The sequence below is a fragment of the Mauremys mutica genome, chromosome 19 (assembly GCF_020497125.1).
Source record: "Mauremys mutica isolate MM-2020 ecotype Southern chromosome 19, ASM2049712v1, whole genome shotgun sequence".
Classification (NCBI taxonomy): Eukaryota; Metazoa; Chordata; order Testudines; family Geoemydidae; genus Mauremys; species Mauremys mutica.
In genome coordinates this window covers 21,594,289-21,607,656 of record NC_059090.1, presented here as the reverse complement: position 1 = coordinate 21,607,656, position 13,368 = coordinate 21,594,289, and the positions used below count along the sequence as shown (strand labels likewise).

Here is a 13,368-nt window from a genome sequence, read left to right as displayed (position 1 = left end):
TAAAACAGGTCAACCTTTCTATAGTTAACCTCAATAGTCAGCTATTTAGTCACTGCCTAAGTGTGTGTGTGTGTGAGAGAGAGAATATATATAAAAATGAACTGTAACCCATTTACCACCCCAGTATGTGCTTGCTCGCATTTTAATTGGACTACAAGGCAATCAGGACCTAAGGGAAAGTTTATTGTATGTATCTACTGAACTATCTTAAGGGAAGAGTCCTTAAGCTTGAATTTTATGGTGTGATCACTGAAAGGGGCTATTTGTAATGAAGAACCTGATGTATGTAGGTAGAAAACCAAAAACTGAAAGATAAGAAATACAAAGGAAACAACAACATGAAAATGGCTCCAGTCAGCAAAGGAGGAGGAAGTCTATGTGATTTAGTACAAAATAAATACATTTATCTTTCCCAGTGTAATATTTTACCATATGAAAACCTTCCACCTCCTATCTTGTGCAACAAGGAACAACCAGGGCTGAAAGTTCATAAATCTGCCCTAATTCCAGCGTATGTGCTGATGCTGTACCCTGCATGCGATTGCAGCAGCTTTCCTATTGAATTAGTTCACAGGGTGAACATTTGGAGTCTCTAGCTTGACAATGGCACCACCTTGTGGTTGTGGAAAAATCAGTCTAAAGTCCAACACATTTCTAAGGGGGATTTTTGAAGTTACCCAACACTGAGGGAGGGCCCTGCGTCTGTGGAATCTGCAGCATGACCTTGCTCTAGAATCTTTCGTTTATCAAAGCTACTTCTGCCCTCATTGTGGAAAGAAAAAAGTTATAAACAGAGCCCAAATATAAATGGTTGCAGTGAATCCCTCAATCTGCAGGAGAGGCTGCAACAGTAGCTGAAACAGCTGAACTGCTCAGTTCTTTTCAAGGGATTGTTAATTCTGAACCATAAAGACTGATGACCTAAATGTGGCACATTGGACAATATAGAGACAGCAGAAAATAAATGGAATTTACCATAATCAGCAAAGTCTCCTTAGTGTAACTTTATTATACAGTTTCATATGAATTAAGAACCTCAATTTAAAAAAAAATGTTGCAGAATCTCCAGTCTGTCATATTGAAGTGCCACAGAGATCAGGAGTCTTGCCACAGAATTTAACACCAGCTTGCTGCACAGCAAATGGGGCCTTAGTGAATATTAGCAAATACGTAATGGTACATTATGCTTAGCTATTTTTATTAGTACTACTTTGATAATGGGTATTTTGGTAGCTATTGGTAAAAAACACTCAGGCCAAGTATTAGAATGTAAAGTTTAAAGTGAAAGGTCAAATTGTATTAGTACTGTAACTAACAGCATCCTTCAGTCCTACTATACCATGACAGTTAATATTAATTCAGATGCTAGATTTCAACCTGAAAAAAACTTCAGGCTATGGAAATTCTTCAGGAAAAATATGCACAGCCAGGAGGAGAAGGAGTAGACGTTAGGGGGCTTCAAATCAGAGTAAATTAAGGAGAAAGTACTGAAAAATAAAACTTTTTTATTAAATATTCAATGTATAAATTCATTGTATACAAAATACACTTGTCTGTATGGGAGACAAGGAACAGATTCAGTCCTGATGTAGACAACTATTCCTTCAACAACAAAAAGAGCATTTACACTCCTGCACCTCCCTTAGCCACTTCAACTTGGGGAAGCTGACACAGAAAGCCTTTCAGTGTGTACTCCCCCTGACAAAGCCCTAGTTGTAAGTTGCTGAAAAATCAAAGGCTGGCATAACTAGAGATAACCTGTTCCAGAGTTGTGAAGCAGTCCAGAAAGTCCTCCTCTTCGATCCCAAACTTAGTGTACTGGTGAACATAAGCTCTGAGGGGGCAAAGAGTTTGGGTAAACAACCGAGAACTAGACAGCAAAACATTATAAATCATTGGTCCCTAAAAATCTGACACCTAGTACAGCATCAGCCTGAGCTGGTTGTACCCTTGTAACCCAGAACTGAATTGTTTGTTTGGACTCTTCTTGTGTAGTTCATACTGGACAGTACAACATAATCCAGTTCTAATAGTGTTTATAGCCTCAGGTATGCTGCTACAATTTCAAGTTCAATGGCTGGCTTTTGGGGAAATGCAAAGAGCATTTTCTGGCTTGTTTCTGAATCTCAGCAGAGCCACTAAAAGCAATGATTGTACTTGGAGGCAGCAGTTTACTCATTTATGATGGGCAAAGTGTCAAGTAGTCTTTTCGGGACAAACGTAAAACTGCTGTTTGTTGAATGAGTTTAACAGATGATAAATTTAGGAACAAAACTATTCAGCTCTTATTCACACAGATCGTGTGGCTAATTCCCACATTTCCTGGACACTTGCCCTCTGACGCCCAATAATCTTGGCCTCGTGTGATGAAAGAAAAGAGGCAATTATTCTTTGAGTTAAAGTCTGGTTTTAAGGAAAAGTAAACCTCAGGGGTCAGAGCCTTTATAAACATAACTCCCAAAATGTTTTTGAACCAAGCCAGGAATCTCACTGTTTCCTGGAATGAGCAGCAAGGCTGGGTACAACCTAGAAACCGTGTGATCAGTAGAAGAGTTTGTATCTATTCGTTTCAGAATGGATATTCTGGAACGGACAAGTAACTGGGGGGTTTTTAGTGCTGGTGAAAGTGCCAACTTGACTGCACTGGAAACTGGTCCTATTTACCGAACAGATACTAAAAAGTAGTGCAAGCTGCCCCCCACCGCTCTGCCACGGTGCCTCCACCCTAGAGTTGGTTCCTCCAGAATCGAGGTAACAGCCTCCACCATCATTCAAGGTCCTCTGCAGAGACTGCTGGGGGGAAAAAAGCAATTGTGCCATGGAGAAATGGTTCCAGGCCACCCCCCATTTAACAAAGGTAAGGGAATAGCCACTGGTCTGACTTCGTTTTACTGTCTTTGGGTGCCCTGCAAAAAAACATTTGTTCTGGCAAGTTTTCTCTGAAATGAATTTGGTTCAGTGTTCTAGGAAATCAGCCATGTAGCACTGGTTCCTCTTAAGTCGTTTTGATCAGTGGGAGCTTTGTTCCTCCTCTGTGCAGGGATGGATGTACTCCTGTATGTATGTATTGTGCTCATATTTTACAGCAGGGTTGATCAGCAACTTGCACTCACTTACAGCCCGGCTTGGATTTGAATCTGTGACGCAGAGGCTTCTATACCCAAATCCCCCAAGAACATTATCTGGAAAACTACCACCATATTTACACACATTCTGTAATGAAGCTGGTATCACTGTTTCTTTTACTGTTAAGGGACACCTTTTTATCCCAACTCAGAATTATCTGTGAAGCATTTTAAACGGAGACGTGTGTTTGCAACTATTTCCTTCCAATGAAAATACTGAAAAGTCTAAATGAAAAACTAACAGTCTTATTTTCACTTACTTGGAAGCAAACATATTCCAAGCTTTCCCCACAATGTTGTCCATAAGTTTCAGCAGGAACTGGCTGTTGCTGACCAAAGAAGCAGATTTTTCATACTTGTTAAAGGCTCTTGGTGTTTTCCATATTTTAAAGGCCTCTTGAGGGTTTAGCCAGGATGTATACAATGCTGGATCTCTGAAACCTCCTGCAATGGGAATATGGCAGTCTTTTCTGACTAATGAAGTTTTACCAAGTGATTTTCTTTACAGGTTCAACTAGAATTTTCCAATCAGCATGTTACACTGAGTATTGTATGCTAGAACTCTGAACCTCTGCTTTAAATCTACTGCATGAATACACAGACTAAAAAGTGACCCTGAAAAAGGATAGTTTATGACTGGTTCTGTGCCTGTCAGGGCAACACGGAGCTGCTGCAGATACTGCCCATTCGACCTCACAAACCAACAAAGTGGAAAGGAAAACTGAAATTTGTTCTCATGTCCACTATGTCCCAGCTAATAATTAGAAGCTGGGGCTTTGGGAGTGGTGTAGAATGAGATGGGTGATCTCACAAGACCGTGATGTGAAAGAAAAAAACAGCTGCAGTAAGTCATCCATGTATCTCTGTTCCACCAGTTCTCTAAAGCCTCAGCTGCTGTTTGGCAGATCAAGTCAGACTTCCTAGCAATATTTCCACCTGATGGGCCTAGTAAAAGTGTAACTGTTCAAACTGGTTCTTTCCCACACAATGTGGTGAGGGTAGGATATAAAAGTATCCCAGCACAGCTTCAGTGCTCTGTGATAAGCAAGCTACGATGTCTCTCACTCCTGTAGCGGCTCAGTAGCTTTCCAGGTAGCAGTATACTATAGCAACGAATCCTATCACACAGATAGAATTTAGTTTTACAGTCTGATGGTACCTCTCTTTTCCCGCAGGTTGCATTAGGAAGCCCTGATAGACACTGCCAGTGTAGCGTCTACGTATGTAAATATAGAAGTCCTTCATGACTGCATAACACAGCCTTGGACGTTAGAATGTGTTTGCAGAGAGAATGTTGACCTTAATCTTTAAAGTATGCAGCCTTCGGCTTTTTTCACTTTTGCCGGTGACTGACCCAATGAAAACAGTGGGAGACGGAAGAAGGAATAACTGATGTACTGTGTATTTTTTCTCACCTAGATCAACGCTTTGCACATCTTTTCCTCGCAGGACAACCAGGTTGGCAATGGAGGTATTAAAATGTAGTGCCTTACTTGGAGAGGCTTTTGGAGGGACAGGATGCCCAGGCAATGGTGGTCGCACCTGCCAATCGATACCTAGAAACAGAAGTTTTTGAAACAAACTAAACTCTATATTTCAATCATGTGATGTGCAATATGGCTGCATTCAGAAAGAGGTACTGCGGGCTACTTGGAGACAGTCTAGTGCTAGTAATATTCAGTACCTGGCACTGGACGTATGGCCAAGGGTGTGCCACAGTCCACTCACTGATCAAGCAGCAGTTATATGACTCTTAGATGGTAAGGGAGCTCAACCTGCAGGTCTTATGGAGGGAAATCTCCCACTGCAGTCACTGTTCCTACCACATAGGAAACAGTTCACCATTCTTGTGCCTTGCTGGCACCTAAACTATGTAATTGGAAGCCATATTACAGTTCACCACCTGTCAAGGATTAACGTGTAAAAAAACAAAGCAGCACTGGGAATCCAACAGCTGTTCCAAGTGAATCATGGAAGTTGAGAGGTCTGGGAGCTAAAGCAGGGAGGAACTGGAAGGTCTTATGGCAGCAGTGTTATTAGTTGAAGGAGCTGGTGGGTATATGGGGATGTCTAGATGAAGGGGGCTACATCTTTCTGAATTGGTTAAAGCTATCCAGTGAGTTCCCAAAGGCAATAAACCTTATTCCATATAAAGAAACCTATGTTGAAAGAGTAACTGATTTCCAAGGTGTGCACACAGCTCTTACCTTCTTCCATCTTCGCATTAGCAATAAGCATCTGTCTTAGATGTTTGATGAGCCCAGGCCAAGTAAATGTGCTGTATGCCAGGGAGTTCTCTGACATCTGCGGTATGTTACGAAGACCCAACATCTTGAATTCAGGATGGGGAACTAAAGACTCCATTAAGTCTCCTGAGAATCAAAAAACAGCTGCCATGACTGCCCAAATAATATTTAGGCTAGTCTATGAGAGACAAATAGTGAGGAACTTCATGGGGACCTAATGACACAAGATGGAGAGGCAACATGCAGAGTAGATAAGTGCAAGTCATACACATCACAGTGAACAATGTGAAAAACTCATACACTTTACTGGGGTCTATATTGGCATGTTAGCACTCTGGAGAGGTCACAGATAAATCACTGGAAAAAAATCTGCTCCTTGTTCAGTGGTGGTCAAAAAAAGCAAAAATGCTGGACTATACACCTCTACCCTGATATAACGCAACCCGATATAACACAAATTCGGCTATAACGTGGTAAAGCAGCGCTCCGGGCGGGCGGGGCTGCGCACTCCGGCGGATCAAAGCAAGTTCGATGTAACGCGGTTTCACCTATAATACGGTAAGATTTTTTGGCTCCCAAGGACAGCATTATATCGGGGCAGAGGTGTATAAAGAATGGGATGGAAAACAGTGATAGTATTATAATGCTCTTGTTAGGTCAAAGTATAAATCAATTCCAGTGAAGGCATCTCAGACAGAAAGCTAAAATCGAAGGAGTTTAAAGAAAAAGAATGAGAATGATTAGAGGCAGAAGTCCCAATTGCATACAGAACTGGCTTATTTAGAGCAGAGACATGGTAGAACTATACAAATAACAAATAGAATAGACAAGATAAACTAATTTACTCTCTCATAATACAAGACCATGAGGCTATGACATGACATCGAAATGGGCAAAATTGAAACTAAAAAAGGATAATTATTCAGAGGGGATATAAATGCTCATGAGTCAGGGCAAAAACCTGCTACTAACTGATGTGGGTTAGGAAGAAAGTTCCCCTAGGGGCAGGTTATTCCATGGTTGTCCACTGGAGCAGAGGTTCTCAAACTGTGGGTCGGGGACTCCAAAGTGGGTCATGACCCGATTTTAATGGGATCACCAAGGCTGGTGTTGGCCCTGGGCATCAGCAAGTCTGAAGTCCAAGCCCAAGCCCCACCACCAGGGGCTGAAGCTGAAGCCAGAGCCCCACCACCCAGGGCAGAGGCCCTTGGGCTTCAGCTCTGGTCCCCACAGCCAGCGCAGTGGGGCTCAGGCAGGCTCGGTCTTCGGTCCCTGCTCCTGGGGTCATGTAGTAGTTTTTATTGTCAGCAGGGGGTCACGGTGCAATGAAGTTTGAGAACTGCTGCGCTAGGGTGTTTCTTACACCTCCCTCTAAAAGCATCTGGTAATGATCACTGTTGGTGAAAAGATACTGGACGAGGCAGGCCGCTACTCTGAACCAATATGGCAATTCTAATGGTCTTATGATATTTAATCATGTTTCATCAGACAACTGAAACTTGCTTTCTCCTTCTTCATGGTAAAGGTTGTATAGCAAAAGGGGAAAACAATGAAGATGCACCATAAATACACAGAAACAGGAACAACAGAGGGAATGACCCTGTGTTCCTTATCACCCATAAGGATGTAGACACAAACAGCCCGCTCCCCGCCCCCACATTTCTGTCTGACATGGAGTATAGAAAATAATAAACCCTCCTCTGCATTTGTCTGGCTGCACTCCGAGTCTATTGTTGCAGGGACCAATGGGAAAATGCCAAAGTGGAAATTTTGGGTAGCAACCACAAATCTTGGCACTATAGACAGGGGCGGCTCCAAGCGCGTGCTTGGGGTGGCATGCTGCGGGGGGCGCTCTGCCGGTCGTGCGGCAGGCGGCTCCAGTGGACCTCCCGCAGGCGTGCCTGCGGAGGGTCTGCTGGTCCCGCGGCTCCGGTGGAGCAGTGGACCACCGGAGCCGCGGGACCAGCGGACCCTCCGCAGGCACGTCTGCGGGAGGTCCACCGGAGCCGCGGGACCAGCGACCGGCAGAGCACCCACCGTGGCGTGCCGCCATGCTCGGGGTGGCGAAATTGCTAGAGCCGCCCCTGACTATAGATAAATTAATTCTCTCATTCCAGGATGAGACACACCACAGACCTGTATTATCACTAACAAGATCAGCAGAATACTCTAATTTTGGTTTGCAGCTTTTTATGCAATGCTTTTTATCTGGTTTCAGTTTGCATATATTTCTAAACTAACCCCACAACTCGAAACAAAACCACTGACTTGCACATGGTTTCACCTAAAGTGTAAATTAGTCCCAGGCTGACACCAGCCACTTGGAAAGAGGAAGCATCACTTGGTGGTAAAGCATGAGACTGGGTGTCAGAAGCTCTACTCTTAACTCTGCTGCAAAACTGATTATGATCAATGGCAAGTCACTTAATCTCCTTCTGCCTCAGTTTCATCATCTTTAAAAGAGGGGATAATACCCAACTCACAGAGGGGGCTGATGTTTAGCTTGCAGTTTGAAGAGTGCTCCAAGATCCTTGAAATGAAAGCATTAGATGGCAGAAAGCATTATTATAATTACATACCTAGTGGGCTTCTGCTATACTGTGAGGCACCTTCTGAGGAGTAAGTGGGCTGGAACACACTTCCCAGCTGATGTGCAATTACTTGATTTACATCCCTGAAGGAGATCTTTTTAATATTCATTAGCTGAGCACAGATCTTGTGGATGGCATCATTTTCGTGAACAAGGAGAGCATCTGCTGACTGGTACAGGTGTGACAGTGTCAGAACTGAGTTGTAGTTTTGAACAATTACCTGGAAGCACAAACACACATCAATAAGGATGAGTTAAATTAAGAATTTTTGTCTATGTAACTTATGTCACCTCTTTTGATATTCTTCATGGAGTGACTGATTCCCCCTTTACCAAGACCCTGCACCCAATTCAGCAACACTTTTAGCTTCCACTTAGGTAGTGAACAAAGCCTGCCTTGATCTTATCATCCACCGCTGCATTCATAGCAATATACTGAGAATGAACCAGTAGGATCATGCTGTATTTATTATACTTGCCATGTAATAAACTGGAGGCTTGTTTCAATTCCCTGCTCCACTACAGACTTCCTGTGTGACCTTGGGCAAGTCACTTAGGTCAGGTCTACACTACAAAGTTTTGTTGGCATACCTATGTCAGTACAGGGTGTGTGGAAAAATTCACCTCCCCGTCTGACATAGTGATGCCAGCAAACCTCCCTCCTTGCCCTCAGGTCTCTTTTGTCTACATAGCTTATGTTGTTTGGTGAGGCAGTTTAACTATACTGGCAAAAGATCTCCTTATGCTGGTTATAAACTGTGTCTCTATTACAGATATATTGGCAAACCCTTTCTTGTGTACACTAGCCCAGTGTCTCTGTGCCTCAGTTCTCATCTGTAAAATAGAGATAATAGTACTTCTGTGTCTCACAGAGGTGTTGTAATGATAAATACCTGGAGAAAAATTGTGATGTGCTCACATACTATGGCAATGGGGGCCTTATACGTACTAGTTAGCCTCAGGCACTAGTGAAATATGTCTCATAGTTGGGACGTGCAGTTTTATAATCACATTTTAAAAATTATGTTTTGTTTTCACTTTTGAAAAACCCACAGCAACTGACTACAGGCAAACAATGAAACTGACTATACATGAGGTGATAATAAATACACAAAGTAAATAAACTGCGAAGAAACAATTCTCTCCCTTTCTCCAATATATTTCAGTTATAGGCATTTTAGGTGTTATTTGTAACACCAGAAGGTAAATCAAGTGTAGGGTTGGGTTTTTTTTGTTATCACTAGACTGGCCTTTTAATACTGATTAAAAATTTTGCTTTAACATTCACCTCACCGGTTCCATAGGGCCAGATAACCTGGTTGAGTATAAATGAGGTTGGAAAAGCATCTCTTAAGCACTGGGTCACAAAGGCTCCCATGCCTGATCCTGTGCCACCAGCCATGCTCATTACTGTGAAAAATCCACTGAGTCGGTCACACTTCTCTGCTTCCTTCTGTACCAGGTTCATGATAACTTCTCTGTACCTGGGCCCATGAACAGAGTAACTGCAGCATAAGAGAGAAAGCACAAAGAGCAAGAACTCTTACTTTATAGCAAAACAAAAGCAATGAAGTCAGCCACACAAATATTAAAAGTAGTTTTTCCTTCTTTTAAAAATGCCGATCAATTTATCTTACTCTTTATATCACCAATGGTGCCTGTAGTGAACAATCCTCAATTCTTCTGTTGTGCCATTTATTTTGCAGTAAGAGCCTGATCTTTAAAATTAGCCTCCCACTCTGCATCCACAAATCAAGTAGTTACATGTCTAGGTGACATTTTGGTCACTTTTCTGTAACTGAGTAGTAGGTCTTCACTGTTAATACCAGTCTCAGTTCCTTGCAAAAAAGAGCACAAGCACTACAATAGCAGTAAAATCAGGGTAATGTTATGCATGCAGTGTATTACTTCACAGCAGCAACCGTTCGGCTTCTAAGAGAGGATGGCTGTGAGTCTAGGCAGTTGCTTAGTATTCACATGCTGTATTATTATTATTAGCAAAGCTTGCGGTGATCATTCATACCCATTTGCCCAGTTGTTTCCAGACCCCTGTTTCTGACAGAAGTGTGACTGATGGTCATATTTCCAGTGGCCAGACCTAGCAGCTATTGAGAGGGTCTGACTGATTACTTTCGGTTCCATGTCAACAAGCACAGCTCGGGCAACAGGTACTGGAGAGAGAGAGAGAGAAAAAAAATGCAAAATCAAAAAGACTGCATCATACTTAAACCTTTTAACAAGAAAACAATGTTCACATAACGGGCATAAAAACATACGAAGGGCCAGATAATACTTATTCATGCAAGTCATCCCATTAACTTCAGGGGAACAGTATATGAGAATAAGGTGAGCGGGATCTGACCCTCAAAGCTTTACATTTACATAGAACCTTTCATTATCCCAAAACGTATTTTGCAAACTCTACATAGACAGGAGTTCTTCTCAGTAGGGAAACCATTCAGGTCAGCTAGCATTTGAAATGGACGGGCTTCATGCCCCAGTACTTAATCTGATCTACCTAACGTGTGTAACAAACAGAAATCTGGAAAGAACAAAAACATGTTTCTCATCTAGAAAAGCTCTTTATTAGTTCTCTTGAATGTATGATGGCAATCAAAGGCACAAAACAAGAAAAACAAAGCTCACTGCAATAGTTCTATTATTGTAAGAAAGAGAAAGGTGGGCTTGGGATTAAGGCACAGAATCAGGGTTCAGGACAGCAGGGATCTGTTCCAGCTCTGCCACTGACTTGGTATGTGACCTTGGGCAAGTCACTTCACCGCTCAGTGTCTGCTTTGCCATTTGTTAAATGCTGATGACAACAGGGCTGATATGGTAAGTTCATGAATATACCTAAAGCACATCCTTAAATAGAAATGCAAAGTATTGTTTATTACTACATATGTTTCTAATAGGCTCAGTATGGTATGAAAAAAAATCCTTAAAAATTGTACCTCCAGTTTTCTCCTCACTGAAGAAACGTTCCTTGCAAGCTTCCTGATAGGATTCATTCTCCTTCTTGGAGCACAGTCCATGTGTGCTGTGGAAGTCATTGCAGATAGCATTAAACACCTCGTAACCAATCTGGTTACCACACTGACCAAGCTGTACTGTGACTATTGACATTCTCCTTCACCTTGGATTTAATCCTAAAAAGAAAAAAATATAGATTTGTGCTTTTTACTGTGGTTGATCAAGCTGTAGAGAGTGGAAGACTTTGGACCAGTTTCATAACCCATGAAAAGCACGGTTGGGCAGTGAAATTTCCCTTGTACAAAGGGCAGCTGTGCGGTTTCCAAACTATTTAAACCCTGCAGCTATGTGGATTTAGTGGCTGAAACTCCTCTGAAGGGGCTGCGGCCATCATTGGGTGTTGACAATGGCCACAGTGGGGCTGTGGTGTGTTTGAGTGGGGTCAGGTGCTGAATTTTTTCCCCACCAATTGTTGCTCAGGACAATAAAAAAAAAAACAGGACAATTGGGTTTTCCATGGTACTTATCTCTCTCTTTTATGTCACACAAAGCCTCAGACTGCCTCAGACACTGCAGGTTGAAGGCTAAGGTTCCTAATATGAACCACAATGACTAATGCTCAAGCACAACTGCGCTACCCCATCTGTTCATACGTGCAAGTCTCAGCTGACACGTGAAGACTCTATTGTCATTTCTTAGACATTACTGACATTCAGTGTTGTTGCAGGATCGTCTGCTTCTTTTTCTGCAGTTCCAGTGGTTCAGTTAGTCTGTTGTTAGCCATGGTAGAAGCTCTAATATAGACCAGACACTGGTATTTTAAACTAGCAGGTTGCCTAGACCACCAAATTTAAATGACACTGAAGTTAAAATGCAGGATTATATTAATGCTCCCACTGATGGAGCTGCACTGGTGGTAGCAACAGTGGGAAATCTTAGAAATAAAAGGCTGGTTCAGGATACAACTATGGACAGATTAGAGCCTCACATTCTCCTCTGGATGAAACAAAATCTTTTCCAACACTGCCCACATGACCTACCGGGGCATTACTCTGCCAATAGTCCCTTCCTTGCAGATGCAAAGAAGCACCTGCTGCTGAAAGATCTACAGGATCCCATTTCAAATGTGTGAATTTAGATTCTTGCATGCATTACAGGGGTGGATGAAACCAAGCTAGATCAATGAGAAGAATTACTCTGGGAAGCTAAACTGACACGTAGAAGCCATTCACACTTACATAATCCATCCAGTTGAAACTATAATAGTTGGTATTTATCATTCTGTTAAAGCAGCCAACCAGAGCCCACTCATTACACTCCCACAATTGTAAATTCTAGTTTAATACCCAATCCATCTATCAAGAATGTTGAGAATGACTGTATTCTATCTTTGTGGGGGAGGGCAGAAGGGAGTAGGAGTTGAACTAGCACCCCTGATCCCAGGCCCCCCTCATCCAGCCACATAGGTGGTACCCCCCATACCAAGCCCCCCTCATCCAGCCATGTAGGTGGCACCCCCTGATCCCAGACCCCTGTACGTGGCGCCCGTGATCCCAGGCCCCCGTCATCCAGCCACGTACGTGGCGCCCCCGATCCCAGGCCCCCGTCATCCCTCCACGTACGTGGCACTCCCCGATCCCAGGCCCCCCTCATCCAGATACATACGTGGCGCCCCCCGATCCCAGGTCCCCCTCATCCAGCCACGTATGTGGCGCCCCGTGATCCCAGGCCCCCCTCATCCAGCCACGTACATGGCGCCCCCCGATCCCAGGCCCCCCTCATCCAGCCACGTACGTGGCGCCCCCCGATCCCAGGCCCCCGTACGTGGCGCCCCGCGATCCCAGGCCCCCCTCATCCAGCCACGTACGTGGCGCCCCGCGATCCCAGGCCCCCCTCCTGCTCCCACGCGGAGAGCGATGCCTCTTTGTCCCCGTCCTGCATCCCCGCCGTCCCGCGTAGCCCTCATAACCCCCCGCCGCCCCACGGCACCCGAGGGCGCGTACCGTACCCCAGCCCCACGCGCCTCCCCGCCAGGCCCAGCTCGGTACCTGAGCCTCGCCCCTCACGGTCTCACGCCAGGATTCTGCCCCAGCAGGTCAAGACTCCTTCCCTCAGGGAGCGCGCGCAGCGTTACCATCACAACAAGCCTCCTGGCCCCTCCGGCAGCGGTACAGAGCCGCCTTTCAACAGACCGCTTGCGCATGCTCTGAGCCAGCAGGAGGCGGTGTAGGGGGCTTCAGTGCGCAGGTACAGTACCAGTGTTGGAGGCTTCAATGAACATTATACGCATGCACCAGGCCGAGAAGCTTCACTCTGCAGTCTGCGCATGCTCGGTGCCAGTAAATCTAGCGGCCGACGGAGCTTTGCGCATGCTCCGTACGAGCCGCGACTGAGGTCGCACGCCATGGTGCGTTCTGCGCATGTGCAGTGTGGT

General features: G+C 44.3%; 1 protein-coding gene across 2 annotated transcripts; it reads right to left on the bottom strand.

Annotated features, from left to right (window-relative positions):
- Nucleotides 1–1,488: 1,488 nt before the first annotated feature.
- TUBD1 (tubulin delta 1) lies at nt 1,489–13,215 on the bottom strand. Of its 2 annotated transcripts, XM_044994232.1 has the most exons (9): nt 12,983–13,215; nt 10,916–11,110; nt 9,985–10,132; nt 9,250–9,466; nt 7,951–8,182; nt 5,333–5,497; nt 4,541–4,681; nt 3,386–3,569; nt 1,489–1,834 (listed from the first exon to the last, which is right to left on the bottom strand). In XM_044994232.1, the coding sequence occupies exons 2-9, from the start codon at nt 11,085–11,087 to the stop codon at nt 1,732–1,734; spliced, it is 1,362 nt and encodes a 453-aa protein (XP_044850167.1). In that variant the 5' UTR covers nt 11,088–11,110; nt 12,983–13,215; the 3' UTR covers nt 1,489–1,731. The 2 variants fall into 2 exon arrangements, with proteins under 2 accessions (XP_044850167.1, XP_044850168.1); XM_044994233.1 differs by lacking the exons at nt 9,985–10,132; nt 10,916–11,110; nt 12,983–13,215 and having other exon boundaries at nt 9,255–9,389.
- Nucleotides 13,216–13,368: the final 153 nt, after the last annotated feature.

Excerpts from the sequence above, each read along its gene's own strand:
- TUBD1 (XM_044994232.1), bottom strand. The coding sequence starts at position 11,087 with ATGTCAATAGTCACAGTACAGCTTGGTCAGTGTGGTAACCAGATTGGT. Across the intron at positions 3,570-4,540 it reads TGTGCAAAGCGTTGATCTAG|GAGGTTTCAGAGATCCAGCA; the intron begins GTGAGAAAAAAT and ends TTCCCATTGCAG. Across the intron at positions 1,835-3,385 it reads TGGAATATGTTTGCTTCCAA|AGCTTATGTTCACCAGTACA; the intron begins GTAAGTGAAAAT and ends TTGCCCCCTCAG.